Source organism: Ictidomys tridecemlineatus, chromosome 2, assembly GCF_052094955.1.
Source record: "Ictidomys tridecemlineatus isolate mIctTri1 chromosome 2, mIctTri1.hap1, whole genome shotgun sequence".
Lineage (NCBI taxonomy): Eukaryota > Metazoa > Chordata > Mammalia > Rodentia > Sciuridae > Ictidomys > Ictidomys tridecemlineatus.
In genome coordinates this window covers 66,641,877-66,665,232 of record NC_135478.1, presented here as the reverse complement: position 1 = coordinate 66,665,232, position 23,356 = coordinate 66,641,877, and the positions used below count along the sequence as shown (strand labels likewise).

The 23,356-nt window shown below is 37.5% G+C and overlaps 1 protein-coding gene across 9 annotated transcripts in view; it reads right to left on the bottom strand.

The window, feature by feature from the left end:
• LOC144375117 (transport and Golgi organization protein 1 homolog) overlaps positions 1-23,356 on the bottom strand; it is a 107,792-nt gene that overhangs the window by 44,243 nt on the left and 40,193 nt on the right. For 7 of the 9 annotated variants that reach the window (XM_078038670.1, XM_078038669.1, XM_078038672.1 and 4 more), the window contains one exon: positions 3,382-3,515. The exons of 1 other annotated variant lie outside the window; for it this stretch is intronic. In XM_078038670.1, the coding sequence (XP_077894796.1) occupies positions 3,382-3,515 (134 nt within the window). Of the gene's footprint in view, positions 1-3,381; positions 3,516-4,013; positions 4,099-23,356 lie in introns of those variants that run through there. One more of the 9 variants, XM_078038677.1, reaches the window with a different exon arrangement.

The window sequence follows — 23,356 nt, the reverse complement described above, 5'->3', positions numbered from 1 at the left end:
TGATAGACTCCTCCGATTTGAACTGCTTGCAGAACTTGCTTGGACTATATATGAGTTGCATGCATTGTGAACTATCGTCTGGTGCATCGAATTGTGGTACTGCTGGCATATCCTTGCTGATGGTGTCACTAGTGATGCAATTTCCTTGCCAGCGCACCCCATGTTAATTGTGGTAATGCTGGCATCTTTGCTGATGGTGTCACCAGTGACACAATTTTTCCAAAGGAGCCGTCAATTGGCTTGGTGTCGTGGAATTTCTGTATCCTCCTCCCTTCTACTAGTGATGGTCTAAAATTTGGGGGCCAACAGAGGTGAGGCAAGAACCTCACCCCCCCACTGGCACCAAGGTTAAATTTGGGGGCCAACAGAGGTGAGACAAGAACCTCACCCACCCACACTGGTGCTTAGGCCTATCCACAAGCATGGCTGAATGCTGGACCGGTAGTCAGGGAAGGGTTGATCTGGTTGCAGTGGATTCAACCCAAGACAGGAAACTGACGTCTAAAGGTCAGTTCTCCCATGACGGGTAAGAACCATATGTTGAATTGGACAACCTACCAGGCACAGTCCTTTAGCCACATTGCTTGTTGTTTAATTAATCAGAAGGGGGGAGAAAATTAATGCTGCAGTCTTGGCTGGGCACAGAATCAGGAGGCACTCACAGCCTTGTAGATTCAAACAGCTATTCTTTATTCCCGAATCACACCGCCTCCACACAGGTTCGGGGGCAATCCAATCTCCCGAACAATTCACCTCCTAAAAACTTTTTCTCCAGGAGAACTCAGCGGGAACTCAGGCTGCAGGCACGCCCTACTCCCAGCAGCAATAATCTTCAACCTCCAACTTCCCTAAAACTCCTTTTGTCTTAAACCGGGAACACCCTAAGGAGTGGGATACTTCCTCAAACCTGATCAGCTCTAAACCCGGATCTGCCTTGGTCCTTGAGCAAGGTCACCTTACATGCAATGTCAACAGTGAAATCCATTTAACATGGGGTACGCTGGCAAGGAAATTTTGAAGCTTCATTCCTACTTGACAATGGCCCTCAGCAGGGGAGAAAATAATATTACAATATAATGCATATGAAACCACATATCAAGCTTCAGTTTCACCCAAAATAAATCCTCTGCAGAAAAGAACCCCATTTATTTTCAGCACCAACAGTTAAATTATATGAAGTTACATAAAGTATACAAAAGGTATATAAAGTTCCCCTTGAGGAAGACACTCCTATTTCTAACTACTGACTAAAAGCAACAGAAGATTCTTGCCAATAATTAAAGGAAACTGATAGGCAAATCAAATGCCCAAAAAAGAAAATTAAAAAAGGCATCTTATCACTACCTCTAAAATATCCCCATTCATGAATGTTCTTGTTATATCTAGAAACCATCTGAGAGCCAGTATTAGTGGTAGAATACTGCCATGAAGATTAGATAAGACGGAGCAATTAAAAGTTTCATCACTGCAGATAAAGTCTGAGACTCTAGAAAACCAACAACATTGCAGAATGAAAACTGAAAACTCAAAAGGAGAATCATTTTGAAAACTAAAGAGTTTTTAATTTCTTAAGTATAATACTTATGACATGAGAGGCGAGTCTGAGGGGAAATACATTTTTCCCTTCTGATGAAAATTCTATTAAGGTTAAATTTGGAAAAGGGAAAGAAACCAGAGATGTATGGAGAAAGGGAACACATTTATCTCTTCTTAATCTGTGTCAAATGAGACCATAGATTATATAAAGCTCCATAATTACACACTGGGTGGTATCCCATTTCTTGTGATATGAAAAAAATGATGCAGAATCATGGAGGCTCATGACTAGAAATAATTTTTATATCTAATTTTGCTTCCATACATCATCCCTGCTAAGGTGCTGTTGATTTGATTTGTGGGTGGGGAGCCAAGAACTGCCACAAGAGAACAAATTCTGCATAAGCTACTATCAGAACAAATGTACTTAAGTGCCACTGCCCTGAAAGGAAATATTCAAAAGGAAGATGGATTAGACAGGGGTCCTTTCCTAACTGAGTTTTTCATTTTATAGGGAGCTAGGATAAAACACAACCTGACTGAAGGCAAAGAAGACAAATGAATGCCAGAGGAGCAATGCAAACAAGGTGCCACCCAAACACTCATCAGTCGGCAAAGATCCTTTCTGGTCAGGTGCTGAAAGCAGGGCTCCTCAGGAAGACAGGATGAGTGCTGCCACCCAGAATGGCAAGAGTCCTAGGGATGAACAGAGTTAACAGGCTACAATGTGAGAGGAGAAAATGCAAATCAAGCCCATTTATCCAAAAGCTCAAAGAAGGAAAGAAAGACGACTACTACATGAAAAATGCCACTTAGGTACATGGAAAAACAGTTCCAAGTTTAAAGGTTACCAACCCTATTTGGTATACTTGAAAGAAACAATAGATGGTTCTTTATATGGAGTACTGCAACTGGGACTCTGTCTAAATATAAAGTTTGTACCTAGAGGCACCATGTTTCAAGATCATTCCCTAAGAGTCAGAAATGGCAACAAAATGAAACTAGTTTTCCATAGGGATTACTCTTATTTTCTGTCTTATTTTCTGCTGTGTGGTGTTTTATTTAGGGTGAGAACTTTCAAGGATGCAACCCGGAATGTCTCTAAACTGGAACATTCCTACAGTCATCAAAGACCCTTGCTACTATTTTACGTAAACAATCCACATATCACATTTTTTAAATGAAAAGGACAATACTCATAAGCCACTAGGAGGACACTCCTAGTGAATCTCCCCATTTAAAATATCAAAGCATGATATAAACAATGTCATGTCTTTCATCAGAAGATCCATACAACTGGCTGGAAGTAGAACCCCTGGGGGAACCTTCAGGCATAGAATATAGGAAAAGCAGGAAATGGATGACCCAGAAGTTGCAAAAAAGAAAAAAAGGGGGGAAAAAAACCACACAATGAACATAATATTCTGCTTTTTTAGAGTAAAAACAGCACAATTGATTAGGTAAAATACACAAAAAATCAACTTTAAATATGCATGCCTGAGTTACTATCTCAGACTTAATTTACAGGATTAACTCTAATGTCCATGAATCCTTCCCTTTTGAAACAGCAAAGCTAAGAATTGTCATGTTTTCACCATGACGACCTTTATGATGTGTAGAGCCTTCTGGAACTTGATGTGAGGGGTAGCAACCACAACCAGTTCAGTTCTGTTTCAGAAAGTCTCCTGACTTTCTATGCTGTGCCAGGCCTTAGGTGTATTAGGAGCACAGGGCCTGGCAAAGAGGTCAGGTTAACTCTACAAAGACCCCAAGAAATCAGTCATTTAAATCTACACTGCTACCCATCAAAAGTAAGAATATAACACCTGTCAAACTTTTACTTACACTTCCGGCCCAAAGTTCTGGTGATACCTCTGCAAGTTTATAGTAGACAAATACAGGGTCACCTTTTTTAAAATTTACAAAACGACAATCTGGTCCTGTGAAATCTTCAACAGCTTCACCTCGATACATTAACACTGTATATAAACATTGAAAAAAGAAAAAAACAAACATTAGGATTTGATTTTTCACAGTCCATATTGACTCATCAGGAAATATGAATCCCACTATGAACAAAAATCAAGTTTTTCCAGTACTCTCTGGAATCACTTTTAATTCACCTGCTCAAAGTATCTAAAATCCTTAGAGATTTTATTGCTATAAAATACAATATTCCCTGCAATTAGACGAGGGAAAAGGAAGCTTCTCTATTTTTCTCTGTGCTGAGAAATAAAAAGCAAAGTGGCTATCACCAACCATAGCTGGTTTCAGTGAAACTCTTGGTTCTTGCAGGCCTCCTCAATTTTTTTCTGTTTCATAATCATAGAAAGCTTCATTTTGCAAATATGTAAATCCAAGTGTAGACATGGACAGGCTTAAGTATGGCTTCATGCAGAGGTAATAGGGAAGAGGTTAGAATATCCAGGAACCCCCAAGGGGTTAATTAACTTGAACTAACTGCTAAAAGACATTACCTTTAAGTGGCTGCAAGTGCTACCATGCAGCCGTAAACACTGTCAATTTCATTTGCAGCAGAGTTGCTGTCTCTGGGTTCAGGATCTGGGTAAATAACCAGGAAATATATTTTCTCTGAGCAAATATTGTTGACTATATCCAACATTAAGATTGTTTCAAAACATCCTCATTCGTATTTTTTTTTAATAAACAAAATCAAAAGTGGGTATCCTATCTGACAAGGAACAAGTTTAACCACGAGAAAAGGTCAGGCAATACCTTCATGCTTAAAATGCAGGACTAGGATCACAATTGATCTAGAAACTGGTAGAAGCAACATTTTTCTTTTGGTTGACCAAATAGACAGTTTCTGATTTAAGATGAAATGGACAATAGATGTATGTAAAAAGCACAAAAAAAATGGAAATAACACTTTTTCTAAAAGCCAATTAGCAGTAAAATACACGAGAATGTTTGTTTTATAAAAATATATGTCTGAGGAACAAACACAGATTTAGAGAGGGTAACTTGTTTTTTTGAAGCTAAAATAGGACTATTTTCAGAACTGTCAGCATCCTAATTCATATGTAATTAAGAGGCCAAGTTGAAGGTGAGAGACACTTTAAGGTGGGGAATTCTCATCACAAGTGGAAATGGCAATGTTTCTCTTGTTCCCCCTTAGGTCATAGAGGATTTATAAATCAGTAATATATTAGGTGACAACATAATGCATACTATGGAGCACCTATTTAGTTCTTTTTTTTTTTTTGGAGCACTTATTTGGAAGGCACACAAGGACACCTTACATACACACCTCACTACTTCCTACAACGCAACACAGACCCACCTGTTGTTTTTGGTCACATCTGTTTGGACACAGGCCATTTCTCAAGTTATGTTACCCCACTGAACCTAACCAACACCATGTCTTAGTACTGACGAAGCATCAGTGATGAGATTGTCCAGGTATCCCACGTAGGATAGCGCTCAATAGCAAAGAATAGCAAAAATGAAAGAAAATATCATGGCAGCTGCTTTGCTTCTCTCAGTGTTTATTTATTCCAGCCTTAGGGTTACCTCTAGGAACTTCTTAACATATATTGGAGACATCTTTTTTCTTTATTGGAGTGGAACAAACAATTCAAATTACAAAATTTGGTTTTGGTAACACCAATTTAGACATAAAGAGCTCAATGGTAAACTTCTTGGCCTTTTTAGCATGAATATTTTAAAATATGTACTGCTTACAATTTATGGACAACACGGTCATCAAGTTGCAAGGTTACTAGAAACCAAGCGGGAGTCCATAAGAAGTATTCTGGGCCAGTAAATATATAGAGGAAAGAGGTTCCAACAACACTAGTGACTGAGTCTAAAACTGAATTGGCTTATAAAAATCTTGGAGTATTTATTATTGTTATTGCAACAAACCTCTTCATCTGAATCTGAATGGCTACATCCTCCCCACTGCCCACCTCCAATCCAGGAATTCTGTCCACTTCCTGTGCACAGAAGAAGCTGCAGTTCCCAGGTGGCTGGTGCAGATCCTTGGCCTCTTTCAAAAGCAAAATATTATTGGCCCACCTGCTACCCTACCTCAAATATGAAGGGAGGCTTCTATGCACAGAAATGACAGGATTGAAGCAGAGTCGGGGCCGAGACCTTGGAACACATTGCGTGCCTGGACTCGGTGCTCTTCCCAAGCCTAAACTCTAGTCCCTGTTAAAAGGCAAAACCAGCCTTTTAACGACACAAAAGGACGAAGGGACCAGTGAGCCTTTCCCAAGGAGCCCCACCATCAACCTGCCGCGGGAATTAGGGCCACCAAGCCCTGGAGAGCATCTGCCGTGATACTGCACCGGCCCAGGTCCCTGTAGAGGGGGCAGAAAAGCGCTCTGCTACAGCGTGGGCACAACCCCATCACCCACTGAGATCCTAGGCGAATCCTGGAAGGGAATAAACTGAGAGCTGTCCCTGGGGAATCGTGTTTCCCAACCCCCGCCTCAGTCAGTAGAGAAAAATAAAACGCTGGCAACAAGTGGGAGTCGAAGGCCCCCACAACCCGAGCGGGCTGGCTGGGGCGCCAGCAGAGCCAGAGGGGACACACGCAGGGTCCCGAGGCTCTGTCACTCCTGCTCCCCACCCGTCATCCTGCGACCCCCTCACCCAGCCCTCGGGGCTGGGGACCGGGAGATCGGAGCCCCATGCGGCCCCAAAGAGCCACAGTGGAGACCCTGGGCTGCCCGCCCGCCTGCGCACTCACTGCTGCATTTGTCGTCTGCACAGAGTTTGTGTTTCGACCAGCGCTGGCCGGTGTTCGGGTCCGGTTGGCCTGGCACTCGCCAGTTCGGCTGCAGCACGAACAGCCAGAAGAGCACCATGAACAGCCAGAAGACCAGCACCTGCGCCACAGCCATGTTGTGGTCACCTGGGTGAGCCGGTGGAGTAGACTGCGGCGGGCGTCTGTGGAGATGGGGCTCAGGGGGCGTGTGGGTAGCCAAGCGCAGAGGGGTGGTGCCAGGGAAGGCTTAAGCCTTTCCCGGGTGACACTTCAGCAGGGATATCTGGGGGTCCATCCACAGACTCTACTGGAGAATGCACGGAGCTGGAGCTCCGTCCTTCTCTAGTCCAGACCTTCTCCTCGAATGAAGACCTTCTCCTCTAGTCGCTGCCTTGGCAACTAGGACTCTCCTTCTCGCCCAATCACCTGCCTTTGCTTCTGTGCCCTCACAAGCGACCCTCCACATGATTCTAGTCATCACCCACCCATCCCCCCCCTGCCAACTGGTCCTTTCTGGCTTTCCTCAACGTCTCATTTCTGGTTCATCCTGAACTAGCCCACTCCACCATCACTCCCATCCCCCATTCCTGGTCTGGTACCTCCTTTTCTGAACTACCAAATCCCACCCCTGACTTGTCACAGCTAGTCTATGGTTCCAGGCTCCCTCCCCTTCAAACTCCTAGAGGTTCCTTGAAGCCCCACCCCAAGATCCCTCTGATTAGGAAAGGGGAAGGTGAATGGAACTGTGAGTGAGGGTGTAAACTGGAGACAGTGGCCTGCTTTTTTTTAAGGCAGGGACAGGTGGGGGCAGAGAGATGGACATTAGTCTTCAGGCTAAGATCTTGAGATTCTTATCTTTATCCGTAAGGGAAGAAATTATTTAATTCAAAAGCATATTTTTAACTCTCATTTTGTGCTACCATTCATGCCAGACGCTGGACAAAGCCCTAGCATGGTGTGGGAATGGATGAAAATCAAAAGACAAGATATCTGATCCTGGTCCAAAAAAGTCCACAACTTAGTGGGAACCAACTGACAAAACCGATTGTCAGAGAAGAAAGCTAGTAGCTAACATTTCTTGAATGCTTTCTTTATGTCCAGTTGTTATTCTGAAGGTTTTATACATATCAATTCATTTAATCTTCATAACAATAGTACCTTACAGTAGTAGTAGGTCCTATTCCAATCCTTATTTTAGAGTAAATTGAGGCAGTCACACATCCAGTGAGCAATGGAGCTAAGTATCAAGCCCAAGGAGTAGATTCCTTTTCATCACAACCTATGAACTAACAAGCAATTGTACTTTCTGACAAGAGGAGCAAAATCTGATTTAAATCATAATATAGCTGAATTACTGATATGTACAGTTAAGGGGGGAAAGGCACAAGCTAGCCAGCCCAAGGAAGAGTGTCTGCAATGCTCCCATCCTGGGTGGAGCCATTCTCGTTTGTCTGTGACCAAGGGCTTGTTACTATAGTCTCTGCTAAAGTTATTCATCAACCTCCAACAATGAACCCATCAGTTGTTTCTCCAAATTAACTGAATCTTTAAAACTTATAGAAAAGAATGTAGTCTACCATGTTCATAATGTTAAATAAAGAAAACGATGGGAAAAAAAGGTGTGCACAAACATTTGTCTACAGGGCCATGAGAGGTCCCCGTTGGTCCAGTGTACTTCTGTGCTTTCTGGAGAACCAGTGGATCATACAGAGAAACTGTCTATCTGAGTCATTCTTCATTTCTTTTCTACCATGTATTTATTATGTTATAAAATGTATCTAGTAGGCATCTCTAACAACATGTTGAAAAATGAACTCATTTTTCTCTCAAAATCTGCTTTCAGACTTCCCTATCTCAGAAATAAGAATGACAGTTTAATTCCCATTATCCAGGTGCTCAAAGCCCAAAACTTACAAACCACCTTTGATCTCTTTTCTCTCACATTCCAACTCCAGTCCATTAGACAATATTATGTCTTTATTTTTATAATTTTATTGAGATATAGTTGACCTACAATAAATTGCACATTTAAGGTGTACGATTTGATAAGTTTTGACATGAATATACCCATGAGACTATCACCAAAATCAAAAAAGTATTTCATCCTTCTTTGTAATCCCTCCCCTCTCCTTTTCTGGGCTGTCTCCAAACATCTCCTGTCATCATAGATTGTTTTGCATTTTCTAGAATTTGATATAAATTATAAAGCATTTTATTTATTTATTTTTCTGACTTCCTTCTTTCCAAATAAGCATTTGAAACATGCCCAGAATCTGACCACTCCTCTGCATCTGCTAAGCCAATATACAGGCCAAACCCACATCATAAGTCACCTGAATGATTCCCATAGCCTTCTTCTGTCCTTGCTTCTGCCCTCATTTTCCCCAATATCTATTGTCCTGATGGCAACTAGAGTGATATTCTTAAATATAAATTTGATTGTGTCTCTCTGCTCAAAATCTTCCTATAGCTTCCCATTTCCAAATAAAAGGCAATGACTTTAGCCAGGCCTGGTCGTACTCATCTGTAATCCCAGCAGCTCAGGAGGCTGTCAGGAGGATCCTGAGTTCAAAGCCAGCCTCAGAAATGTAGAGAGTCCCTAAGAAACTCAGTGAGACCCTATCTCTAAATAAAATATTTTAAAAAGGACTGTGGGTGTGGCTCAGTGTTTAAGTGCCCCTGGGGGTTCAATCTCTGGTATCAGGAAAAAAAAAAGCCATGACTTTATTATGGATTGCCCTGCCTTATTATGGACTGTTCTTATTCAATGTGACTCCCCTCATCCTTTTCTCCCCATTTCCTAACATTCTTCTCTAGTCTGTTAGTTCCATTTAAATACACCAATCCCACCCCTGCTTCAGAGCATTTATACTTGCAACTTTGCCTCAACCTTAACTGCCCAAATCATCTAACTAGCTAACTAGTTATCACTTTATCATGTCTCTGTAACAGTGGCATTTCATGTGATAAAGACTTTTCCTGGCCATCCTACACAAAATAGAGCCTCTTGTCATGACTATCAAGCCCATTACCCTGCCTTTCTTTCTCTTCAGACTTGCCTTACCACTTTAGACTTCTCTTACCACTTGCCTTACATTTGTTTATCTACTTGAATGCTCTGACCCAACCTCAAACACAATTTCCAACAGGAGCAGGAAATAAGTTGTTTTGTTCACTACTGTTACATCAGTGACTAGGGAAATGCCTAGAATGTATGAGAGAGTTAACAAATGATTTGTTGGATAAACTCATGGTTCCAATATTATAAATATACTACACTATTAACCTAAACGCATATATTAACTATTAAGCCCCCATATATAAATAGTACTGAGAGGAAATAAGCTATGAGAACAAGGCATTTAAGGTCCACCTCTCAGCAGCATGCATCCTCAACTCCAGGAATGTACCCCTGAATGTGTTTGTTGAATAAAAACATACTTGTGTGGAGAGTAGTTGTTTGGTTACATGATACTGGAATATTTAAGTAGATCTTTTAAAACTAGTTTTAATTTTTTCTTATTTTTCTTATTATAGAATATGGTATGTTGTAGATTTTTTCTTATTGTAGAATAGAAATTAATGATAATTCATTGGTGGAAAAATCAGAAGACCAAAATGATCTAATTGCATATTACCTTCTTGATATTTACTTTGACTCATAATCAGATATACTTTTATATGCATAGTCAGTGCTTCCAGTTACTGAAGAACTAGCTGCTTAGTTTGTAGAGTTTTCAATATTTTGATTTATCAGTATTATTTTTTAAACTTATTGCCTTAAAGACATATTAACTAGTCTGGTGGATAATGAGAAGAAAATTTCTCAACTGGCCACAATAAAGTAGTGGTGGTTCTTTCTACCAGGATACATACAATTAGTGGATGAATCAGCATTCACTTTTACTCATAGCATTTAAATATGTGGCATTGATGTTTAACATGTTTAATATAAGGTTATATTAAAAACCTTCAGAAAAGGTACAGGATAGAATGCGGTGGTGATTGTTGGCATGGAGATAAATAATCTCAAGTGAATTATTCTTTAATACCTCAAAGGGAATTCTTACGGGGTAAGGGTTGAGTAATTGTTAAAGGTAAATGTGACCAGTTTGGGTGGAGGGGACATAAAATTCTAAGATATGAAGGGTTCCTAATGTCAGAGTACAATCTAAATGAGACAAAAACATATCTGAAACAAATAATTGGCAGCACAATAACATATACCATTGGAAATTTGTGAAGGCACTTGCCTAGGAGCATTCAGTAGGCCTACCGCTGATGTTACCAGGAAGAACCTCATCTATTGTAAATGATGTGCCAAAGAATAGTGTTAAACATTTATGGAAGACTAAATCTCTCCAAGAGGGGCAACAGATTTACCTTCGCATATGAAACATTGGAAAAAAAAGTGGACAAAATACAAACAACAGTTCTCAGATATTAGATAATAAGCAGCATAAGAGTGACCTCTAAGATAAAGTTAGGCATGAGAGATGAGTGCTAGGATTATCCCAATTTACTCCCTGGAAAGAATTTTTCAGGCCACATCCAGAGAAGGAAAACTCAAATAGAAAATCTCCTGAGTTGAAGAGATGGATTTTAAAGTCTGAAGAGACCGACACAGCTAGAAGTCCCAGAGCAGAATAAAAGAGAGAGTAGAGAACTGCAGAGGGAGGGAGAGTGTGTACATGCACTAGCTCTCTAGACATCTATGGAGGGTTCCCCTGAAGTCTGCGGCTATGTAACAATGGGCTCACATGTAAGGCCAGAGAAAGAACCTTCAGAAAGGAACAGAATGGAAGGTGGTGGTGATTGTTGGCATGCAGATCAATTTTTGTAATCACCAGCTAGAATGGAAAATCTATAATAAAAGGGCATCAAGTAACATAGTCAGTAAAAGGGACAAAATAGCCCAAGATTGAAGGTAACTCCTGTCTAGAAGAATCTTAAAAAGATAAAAATGTTTCCAAGATAGTTCAGAAAAAAGCTGTACACAGCTCAAGAATATTTAAAAGAATACAAAATGTTTCCAAGATAGTTCAGTAAAAAGCTGTACACAGCTCAAGAATATTTAAAAGAATACAAAATGTTTCCAAGATAGTTCAGCAAAAAGCTGTACACAGCTCAAGAATATTTAAAAGAATACAAAATATCCAGTACTGAACAAGGTAAATTTACAATGTTTGGAATCCAATAAAAATGTATGAGGCATGCAAAGAGCGAGGAAAATATAACCCATGTTGAAAAGAAAATTAATAAAAATGATCATTAATTACACTGTGATAGAGTTATTATACAAGGACATTAATAGAGTTGTATACCATATGTTCAAGATGCTATGGAAAAGCATAAGCATGTAAAGGAGAAAAAGAAGATATAAAAATGTCTGAATTAGATAAAACAGATAAAATTAGATAAAATCAGATAAAACAATGGCTAAGGTGAAAATTACACTGAATGAGATTAACAGCAGATTCAACATTGAAGAAGTCAATATCAGCAAACTGAATATGCAGTGATAAAGACTCCAAAATCAAACACGGAGAATGAGACTGAACTGAACAAAGCATCAGTATGCACAGCTTCAACCAGTCCAATATATATGTTATGGTAGTTCCTAAAAGAGGTGGGAAAAAAACATTTGAAGAAATAATAAATAAAAATGTTCTATATCTGATGAACACTCAGATTCAAAAAGCTCAATGAATAAGAAAAATGATAAAGATGACACAAATTTACACTAAATGCTTAAAACCAGTGCTAAGAAAAAAATTGAAAATCATCTACAGAAAACAGATACCATTATGTACAAAGGAGTGAAAGTAAAATGTCAAAATTCATTCAAGAACCATGCAAACCAGAAAACAGTACATCAACATTTTCAAGTTCTGAAAGAAAAAAAAAACTGATATCCTAGAATTGCATTCCAAATGAAAATATTATTTCAAAATTATATAGTCTTTAATGCAAAAGAATTAAGTTAAGCCCTACCCCACATAAAAATTACCTCAAAATGGACCACAGACATAAATGTAAGAATTCAAAATGGACAACACATATATATGTAAGAACCAAAACTAAATGTAAGAAAGCATAGGTAAATCTTGGGGTAGACAATGACTTTGTATTTAAGACACCAAAGGCCCAAGCACCAAAAGAAAAAAATAATAAAGTAATGAACTTCATCAAATTTAAAACTTTTAAAGGCTACCATCGAAGAAAGTGAAAATACAATCATAGAAGAAAACATTTACAATTCATGTAGTTAGAATATATATAACTACCTAGAATATACAAGCAATTCTTATTGTTCAATATGAAAAGACAAATGGCAAGAAATTAGAATAGACATTTCTCCAAAGAAAATATGCAAAAGCAAATAAGCAAATGAAAGGATACCCAGCACCATTAGGGAAATGTACAACCTCAGTGAGATACTACTTCACATCTATCAAGATGGTTATAATCAAAAAGATAATAATAAGTTGGCAAGGATGTGGATCAATGGGAGCCCTCACACACTACTGGTAGGAATAGACTACAGACCTAAATGTAGCAGCTAAACCTATTCAACTTCTGGAAGAAAATATAAAAAGCTGCTTGGCAGAGGCTTTTAAAACTAACTAGCTCTCTCTGCCTCACGCTCTCTTTTTTCCTCTCCTCAAAAACTTTGTCTCATGCTGGGCGTGGTGGTGCATACCTGTAATACCAGTGGCTCAAAAGGCTGAGGCAGGGGGATTGCAAGTTCAAAGCCAGCCTCAGGAAAAGTGAGGCACTAAGCAACTCAGTGAGACCCTGTCTCTAAATAAAATACTAAATAGGACTGGGGATGTGGCTCAGTGGTGGTATGACCCTGAGTTCAATCCCCAGTACCAAAAACAACAACAACAACAAACTTTGTCTATTGTATATTCATTGTTATGGAAATGGAAAGTTAAGCTGACAGACTAGGAAAAAGTACTGGCAAAACATATCTCTCTCAAGAGAATGATATCTAGGATATACAAATGATTCTTACAACTTATTAATAAGAAAAATCACCCAATTTGAAAAGATGGGCAGAAGACATTTTTTCTTGACCAAAGTAGACACAAATATGGTGAATGTGCACATGAAAGGATATCCAACATAAGTTGAAATGTAAATCAAAACTGCAATGTTATTACACATACAGTAGGATGGACAAAATTTAAGACTCATCATAACAAATGTTGACAAAGATGAAGACTATGGTATCTCTCTTAGAACTGCAGACTATAACATGTAGTATAAACAATGGCACAAACTGTTAGAAAACTGTTTGGCAGTTGCTTTACAAATTAAATCACATCTGTCGAGATATTTACTCGGCACCTGTGCCGAAGGACCCCAATCTTGGATCTATCTCCAAGGGTGGAGGTGACTCTAGATCCTCATTATAATCTCGAGAATGGGAACTCCTAAATTATAAACAGGTCTTTCTTGGTAACACCAGTTTCCTCCTTGGTAAAAGTTAGTGTAGTGAGATGGTGGCAAGGGCCCTACCCTGCCACAAAATAAATGCTAAAATGTATTTTGGTACAAATTGTAAACACTAAAGAGTTAAAAGTAAGAGATGAGTCTTGGGATTTGAGCTAGACCTGGATAAGTACATAGGATTCAGATTCTAAAAAGAGAATAAAAGGCAAGTGAATTAAACAGCATAAAAGACTCAGCAGAAAGAAGTATGTTTAAAGGACAGTAAGGACACCTCATTTTGCTAAGAGGAAAGGATTCTATAAAGGATGACATATTTGTGTGCTTAGGTCAGATTATGAAATTCCTTGAAAATCAAGCATAAGGATTTAGACTTAATAGAATAAAAATGCATAAAATATTAGACTTTAAGTAAAGGGATCATATAACTTAAGTGGAATTTAAACAAGTATCTTGTCCTTAAATCCAGGGAAGATGGAGGTTTAGGCTGGGCATAATGAGTAGGGCTGAGGCACTCCCCACAATTAGAAAGTCATGTTGAAGTGTACTGTACTAATGGAAGTGAGTCATATACAAGGCAAGGTCTTCTGCCAGCATCTACTGTTTGTCTAGCCCTGACAAATATTATTCCACTTTAAACTGTACAAAGAAAGAAACTCAAACATCTGAAATTGCCACTAATATATGGCATGTATATGAGTTCCTGTTTCTGGTTCTGCCTAATTTACCTTGGCATTCTTTTCACAGAGGTCAAATATTTGGTGTGTTGAAATAAATGCAGAACAGACATTGGGGACTTGTGGCCTGCACATCTCAATTTCCACAGTGCACTGTTGGGCTTTATCCATTTAGTTTTCAGAAATATAAATTACTTCCTTATGAGAACAACAGCAGAAGTAAGGAATACAGCCAAAAGGATTGTAGTCAGAAGTCTAATTGTGTGACTATAGGCAAATCATTAACTTTTCTGAGTCTCAGATATTTCATCTATACAAATATGGGTCAAAGTTAAAATTTTATAATTCATTTTTAAAGAAGAAATAGAGATAATATATGAAAGATTGCCCATTTATGTGGTTTAAATAATTAAACAGCAAAATCCTGGCGGTTACAGCCAATATAGACAATTGACAAAGCAACAAAAGTCTTGGCAATAAATGCTTTCATTACTAAGGAGACATTTTTAGATAGTTCCTACTCTGGAAACTGTTCTCTTCTCACTGAAACAAAGTAAGGCTGATAACATCCTCCCAAAGTGTGCTTGGAAGATCACAAGCACCTCTTGGAGGAGACAGGGAGAGTGGAGGAGAAAATATGTTCTTCGGGATAACATATAGTCTACCAGAGCATACACTGAAGCAAAGCAAACCCTCCTGAATCTTCAGCATTTTAACTGATGCATGCAGTATAAAATTAGAAACAGGACCATAAACACTATTATGAAGACTATACTCAGTGGGGGACACTGAACAAACATATATGGGAAAGTAAGTTCTCTGTGATTAGTATGAAATCTCAGTCTTACCCAAATCCACATGAAATTTGAAATGGTTTGGAATACATAAGAAGATCAGTGAATGACATCAAACCCAAATGATGAAATAGGGAATCTGAACATGATCTTTCTCTTATTTCTCACTGATCCCTTAGAACCACCAATAGAAATATAATATTAACTCTACATGTAAATTAAATTTTCTAGAAGTCATATTTTAAAAAATAAGACAGATGAGCTTCATTTAATAACACATTTTACATAATTCAATATATTCAAAATGTCATCCTTTTAATTTGTAATCAAAATAAAAATATAACTGTTATTTTACATTCTTCATAATAAGTCTTTGATATCTGACTTATGGCACATCTCAGTTCAAACTGGACACATTTAAAGACAGTCGCAGCATAAGAAAGTAGGGATTGTAAATTAACACTAGGCCATATCATATACTTGCACTTATTTTAAAGAAAAGCCAAGTTTAATAGTATGTTTTAGGTTTTAAAATATTTTTGGCCAACCTCTCTTGGTACTTATGCAGAAGTGAGAAAAGATGATTGAAGGTATCTCAACATCCCTCTTTTTTTTTCACTCAGAGGTTAAGATTTCTGTTGCAATAGCTAGGGATTGCATTGTCATTTTTGATGAATCTCAAGTCTATAATCAAAAAGTGTAAGTCATCATTAGGTTCCTACACTTGTCATTATTTTATTATTTTTCATTGTTATCTTAAATATACTTACTTCTTGACAAACATAAAGAAATAAAGAATTATATTTAAATGGATAATAAAAAAATTTGACTGCATAAAATCCCTTCTCATTTTAGGTAGACCTACTGGTACAAACAAGTCACCTGGGTGGTCTATTTTTCTTTGGTAACAGGGATTGAACTCAAGGGCTCTAGACCACTGAGTCACATCTCCAGCCCTATTTTGTATTTTATTTAGAGATAAGGTCTCACTGAATTGTTTAGGGCCTTACTTTTGCTGAAGCTGGCTTTGAACTCATGATCCTCCTGCCTCAGCCTCCAGAGCCACTGGGATTACAGGCATGCAGCACTGCACCCGGCACCTGCTCTGTTCTCTTACTTAACTGCAACTGTGTTTTTCTTGGTAGATTACTTCTTTGGACCAGGGTTTCTTGATAGAACTCTATTGGTACTTTGGTTTGGACTATTCCTACTAGCTGAAGGTTATATACTATCTATGGGCCTGGCCAAAAAATGTTAGTAGTTTCCTCAGTGATGGTGAAACAACAACAAAATGCCCCCAGGCATTTCTAAACTTCTCTTGATAAGACTAGTATTACTCTCCCAGTTTGAGAGTCACTGCTTGAGAGTCACTTGCAGAGTTAGTTAAACTCTGATCATTTAACAAAGCACCTTTAGTTGTAAGTATCCTATATTTTGTAGTTTGCAAGTATTCTGTATTTTGTAATTTCTCTTATCAGCTAAAAAGAAAGGATTATAAAATCAACATTTAAGGCCGGGCTTCATGATGCACACTGTAATCCCAGTGGCTCTGGAGGCTGAGGCAGGAGGATATTGAGTTCAAAGTCACCCTCAGCAATTTAGCAAGGCCTTAAGTAATTTATGGATTTCCTATGTCAAAATAAAAAAAAATGTAAAAAAAGGGCTGGTGATGTGGATCAATGTTTAAGCACCTAGATTCAATCCCCTGTGCCCATCCTCCACAAATCAACATTTTAAAAACCAGAATCACTAAAACATCAAAGAAACTCAAAGGTCCTTGTAAACACAACTGACTTTGCTTCAAAGGTTTTTTGCTTTTTGTTTTCCACTTCAAGTTAACACTACCTTTAAAAAAAAATCACATTTTTTAATTTATTTTTTCTGACCTCTAAGAGGGATCTTACATTTTTCTACTTCCCTTTCCAAGACTATTCCCTCTTTTGCACTGTGTAATCTTGAATTTAAATCTGAATTAGTTGCATTGATTTTCCCTTGTGTTAATAGTCAAATTATGATACAATTTGAATTATTGAAATGCATAGAGGGGTTTCTTTTCTTATTTTTAATGAAAACTCATATCTTTAAAATTAGCACCTAGGGGACTATAGGTGGAGACTTAATATGTAGAGTCATCAGCATGATAATTGTAATTAAATAAACACAAATCAGTTCATGATAGCTGATTTCATTTACTATTATAATCAGCTTCCTCCTCTATAACACAGCACAATTAGTCCTAAATTGACATTCACTAATTGTATATTAGAGTTTCAAGGAAAACAATGAAGAGTTAGTGACTATCATAATGATTGAGATGTGTTTTGATATCAGTAATTATTATTATTTTTAAGATGGGGGTCTTGCTATTTTGCGTAACCTGATCTCCAACTCCTGGACTCAAGCAATCCTCCTGGCTTGGCCTTCTGAGTAGTTAGGACTACAAGTCACCAAACCAGCCCAGTAATTATTGTTTAGTAGATCTCTTTTTGGACACTAAAATCACTACTAATATGATTGTATATGTTTGAAATTGGTTTTATGAGCAACATACAGATTTGATGCAATTCCCATCAAAATGCCCACGAATTGGTGTGAATATACTTTGTATACAAAGAGAAATATGAAAAATTGTGCTCTATATATGTAATATAAATTGTAATGCATTCTGTTGTCATATATAAATTTAAAATAATAATAATAATAATAAATGTCATTTTTCCAGACCTAGAAAAAAACAGTCCTGAAATCCATTTGGAAGAATAAAATATTCAGAATAGCCAAAACAATTCTAAGTCAATAAGCAAGCTGGAGGCATCATCACAATACCTGACTTCAAATTGTACTACAAAGCTATTGAAATAACCACTGCATGGCTCTGTCATAAAACCAGATACATAGACCAATGGGAAAGAAGAGAAGACACAGAAAAAGATCCAACACAGTTAACAGTCATCTGATTCTTGACAAAGATGCCAAAAATATATTGGGAGAAAAGACAGGCTTTAAACAAATGGTGCCAGGAAAATTGGTTATCTATATGTAGACAAATAAGACTAGACCCTGTACAAACTTGAAAGAGATCAAAAGCCCAGTAATTAGACCAGAAACTATGCGAATCCTTGGAAGAAAATATAGGTTTGAGACTCCAGCATATAGGTACAGGCAATGACTTTCTTAATAGAACTCCTAAAGCTCAGAAAATAATGACAAAAGTTAATAAACAGAATGGCATCAAATTAAAAAGCTTCTGCACAGCAAAGGAAACAATTAGTAACATGAAGAAAGAACCTACGGAATGGGAGAAAATATATTTGCTAACTATTTTTTTTAAAAAAAAAAAGAGAGAGAGACAATTTTTTAATATTTATTTTTTAGTTTTCGGCGGACACAACATCTTTGTATGTGGTGCTGAGGGTTGAACCTGCACTGCATGCATGCCAGGCGAGCGTGCTACCGCTTGAGCCACATCCCCAGCCCTGCTAACTACTCTTTGACACAGGATTAATATCCAGACTATATAAGAAACTTTAAAAAACTTAATACCAAAACCTCAAATAACCTAGCTTAATTGGGCAAATGACTTAAACAGATTCTTCTCAAAAGAAGAAATAAAAATGGACAACAAATCAATGAAAATGTTCAACATCATTAGCAATTAGGGAAATGCAAATTAAAACTACAGTGAGCTTTCATCTCACTCTAGTCAGAATAGCAGCCACCAAGAATATGAACCATATGGGGCTGGGATTGTGGCTCAACAGCAGATTGCTGGGGCTGGGGATGTGGCTCAGGTGGTAGCGCACCTGTCTGGCATGCGCGCAGCCCAGGTTCGATCCTCAGCACCACATACAAACAAAGATGTTGTGTCTGCCGAAAACTAAGAAATAAAAAAAAATGTTAAAATTCTCTCTCTCTCTCTCTCCCCCCGCCCTTAAAAAAAAAAAAAAAAAACCAGCAGATTGCTTGTCTAGCATGTGCGAGGCCCTGGGTTCGATCCTCAGCACCACATTAAAAATAAATAAATAAAAATAAAGGTATTGTGTCCAACTACTTTAAAAAAAAGAATATGAACAATAATAAATGCTAGAGAGAATGTGGAGAAGAAGGGACACTTTTTTCTCTGTTGATAGGATTGTAAATGAATATAACCACTATTGAAATCAGTATGGAGGTTCCTCAAAAGACTAGGCAGGAAACCACCATATAACCCAGCTATACAACTACTCAATGTTTATCCTAAAGAATTAAAGTCATAATACTAGAGTAGTACATGCATACCCATGTTTATAGCAGCACAATTCACAGCTGCCAAACTATGGAACCAAACTAGGTGCTTATCAAGGATGAATAAATAAAGAAAATGTGGCATATACACACAATGGAGCTTTATTCAGCCATAAAGATGAATTATGTCATTTGCTGGAAAACGGATGAAACTTGAGAACATTCTGTTACACAAAATAAGCTAAACTCATAAGATCAAGGGAGCATATGTTTTCTCTCGGATGTGGAAGCAAGAGAGGAAAAAGGAAAAGAAAGTGAAAATCAAAAGGAGATCAGTAGAGTGTAGGAAAGGGACCAGGAGATGGAGGAGTGAAGGGAAAATACTGGGGAATGATATAGGCCAAACTGGAGTGTTATATTGTACATGTGGAAATATGTAACGACAAATACTGCCATGATTTACAACTATAATGTATCAACAAAAAAATGGAAAAAAATAAAAAAAAGCAAACAAAAGAACAGAATTGCTTTCATGTATGCATGTATGTATGTATGTATACAGCCTAGCCAAACATCTATTGTGAGCATAAACATTAATACTCTGGAAAAGTGATGAGCCTGACACTGTTTTTTTTTTTTAATTGTTCTCTTTATTCCTTTTTTCCCTCCCTCCCTCCCTCCCTCCCTTCCTTCCTTCCTTCCTTCCTTCATTCTTTCCCCCCTCTCTCTCTCTCCCTCCCTCTCTCTCCTGTCTCTTCTCTCCCCTCCCCCCCCCTCTTATTTCCCAGGCTGGCCTAAACTCCTAGGCTCAAGTAATCTTCCTGCCTCAGCTTTCTGAGTAGTTGTGACTGTTGGAGCACACCACGATGTCCAACAATAACACTTGCTTTTGTAAACAAAGTTTTATTAGAACACAGAAACTTATATTATTTACCCACAGTCTAGGCTGTTTTGTGCTACAATGGCACTTGAGTGGCAATGAAGACTTGCCTACAAAATCTAATATATTTATTATCAGTCTCTTTTCAGGAAAAGTTTGTTGATCCCTGATTAGATTATAGATTAAAGTCAGCAGAATAAATATATAAACATTTCTTTTCTTACGACTAAAATTGGCTGTATGAAATGAGATAAATGATCTATTAATTGCCAAGATAAAAGTCTCTTCCCTATAGAAAGTGTGTATTCAGGACTAGAAATCTTGGCACTGTGTCATGTCAAATGTAGGAAAAAACCTGGCAGTTCATTTTGATGAGACTTAAGAAATTTCTTTTCCAGGGCATTTTGAGGTTTATCTAAACTTTGTAGATAATACAGGGAAGAACATTTTAATCTGCAAATAGATTATGTTCATTATTAGTTTGTAATCATTTCACAACTATCATATAATATTAAAGCATCATAAGAGACTGCCTATCATAATAGAAACTTTTATGCCTCTAGTCATTAACATGTATTTTTCTAGTTATTGTAGACTCATACTTTTAAGTTAGTGCTATTGGTAAAATATATGATTATTTAAGTCTGATTGCCTTACTAATTTTGACCAGTTTATTTTTCAGATATCCATTTTGGGGTTTACTCTTTCAATTAATTTTTCGTTCCATGGACAATGAAATTGTTGTTGAGTATATAAGATGTTGCAGTTTCTAAGTAAGTTGACCTAAGTGTCTCTACCACTATTGATGGGCAAAGATAAAAGTTAGTATTTTTACTTGAAACTGTAATAGATCTAATGTACTTGATTTGTTTTCCTGACACAAAAGAGTATAAAACTAGAAAAACTAAGCATTTTCAGGTATTAATATCAGACATGACAGTAGGCCTGGTGCACAAAACACAATTAGGGAGATGAAGCTCAAGTAAGATGGTGGTCATACTGAGTTAAGGAGAAAATTATCACAGTGCAAGATTATCATAGTGGTTGGAATTTTGTGGACAAGAATGTCTGAGCTATTTATGGTGGGTACAATGTAATTATGTGTATGTTAGAGAGAGAATACTAAAAGCCTGGAGGAAATTCATTTTTTATATGAATGTACCAGATGAGACTCTGTAAGGCTTAGCAGAGTTTGACTGCTATAAAGGAGACTGAAGATGATGCTAAATGGCAATGTTGGAAGAAATGGTTTCCAGCAGAGTCAGGTTGCAGCAGCTTCACTAATATATCAGGTACTTAATTAAGGGTTCAGGAATAAGCCTTAGCAAAAAGAACCACACAAAAAAGAGCAATGGGAAAATGGTAGACCTAAATTTAAAATCAAAATTGATTCATGCTGAAAATGTATGTGGCAGCCAGAAAGGAAAAAGGAAAAGAAAGGTGTGTGTGTGTGAAAGGAATCTGACGACAATCAAAGGGAGATCAGTAGAATAGAGGAAAGGGATCAGGGGAGAGAGGAAAGCAGGTAAAAGAGAAATACTCGAGAATGATATTGGCTAAGTTTTATCACTGTATTGTACATATGTATGAAAACATAACAACAAATCCCACCATTATGTACAAGTATAATGCACCATGAAATATGGAAATAAAGAAAAATACCAAACCTAGTGAGGCGAGGTGGAATATGCTTATAATCCCAGTGACTCAGGTGGATGAAGCAAGAGGATCACGAGCTCAAAGCCAGCCTTAGTAAATCGAGGTGCTAAAGCAGCTCAGCAAGACCCTGTCTCTCAATAAAATACAAAACAGGTCTGGGGATGTGGCTCAGTAATTGAGTACCCTGAGTTCAATCTCTGGTACCAAATAATAATAATAATAATAATAATAATAATAATAATAATAATACCAAATCTAATATGATCAAAACAATTCACCAGTAATTAGCCTGCATGACACATAAAACAGAATATCCTTTATAGGAAGACAATATAATCCAGACTTCCTATGATGTATCATCTATAAATGACCAGAATATAATTAAAAAAAATTTTTTTGGTACCAGGGATTGAACCCAGGGGTGCTTAACCATTGAGCCACAACCTCAGCCCTTTTTTTGCATTTTATTTAGATACAGGGTCTCATTGAGTTGCTAAGTGCATCCCTTAATTGCTGAGGCTAGCGTTGAACTTTTTTTTTTAACAATTTCAATTTTTAATAATGGAAACATTTTGCTATTCCAGAAAAAATTTCAGGGGAGAAAAATCTTCCCTATAAAAATAAACTCATCAAAATTATAAATATTATAACTTTTTTACTTCTGCAATTTAAAATGCTCCCCTGCAATACCACCCCTGCATATAACACCTTTCCTGTACCATCACATTTTGAAGAGAAAACAGTATTACAGCAAAGCTCAGTTTTAATTTAACGTAACATTTGTAAAATGACCTTTTAAAATCTTTGGCCTTCAGAGCCTTTATTCTTATTTTACAACATTAAAAATGCTGCTGTAGTAACCAGTGTTTGGGAGAGAATATCACTCTTCTAGAACCATGAACAGACAGAATTTTAATACAGTAACTTCCAAATTGTAACTTGTAGTACACATGACAGGGAGGTTTGGATAAACACAGAGGAGAATATGCCTATTTCAGACAATCTACTTCAAGTAAAAAAAAAAAAAAGAATTCACAGTTACCCAACAGCTACTACTTCAGGTTCTAACAGTGTCATGAATCTGAGAAACAAATGCTTCACAAACTATAAGTTTACTGGGATGAGTAATTAAAAGACCAGGTGGTTGATAACAGTATATTCAAACCCAATCCACAGTCTGAATAGGAAAACCAGTATTAAAATCATGAAGGCATTCCCTGAACAACAAAGGCCAAGTGTTGGGTGACAATGTCACTAAAACCTCATTGACGCACTAAAAAGAAGTTACATGCAAAATTAAACAATGTGTGCCATGCATAATTTATTAGCTTTGAACTCTTGATCCTCCTACCTTAGCCTCCTGAGTCGATGGGATTATAGGCATATAGAA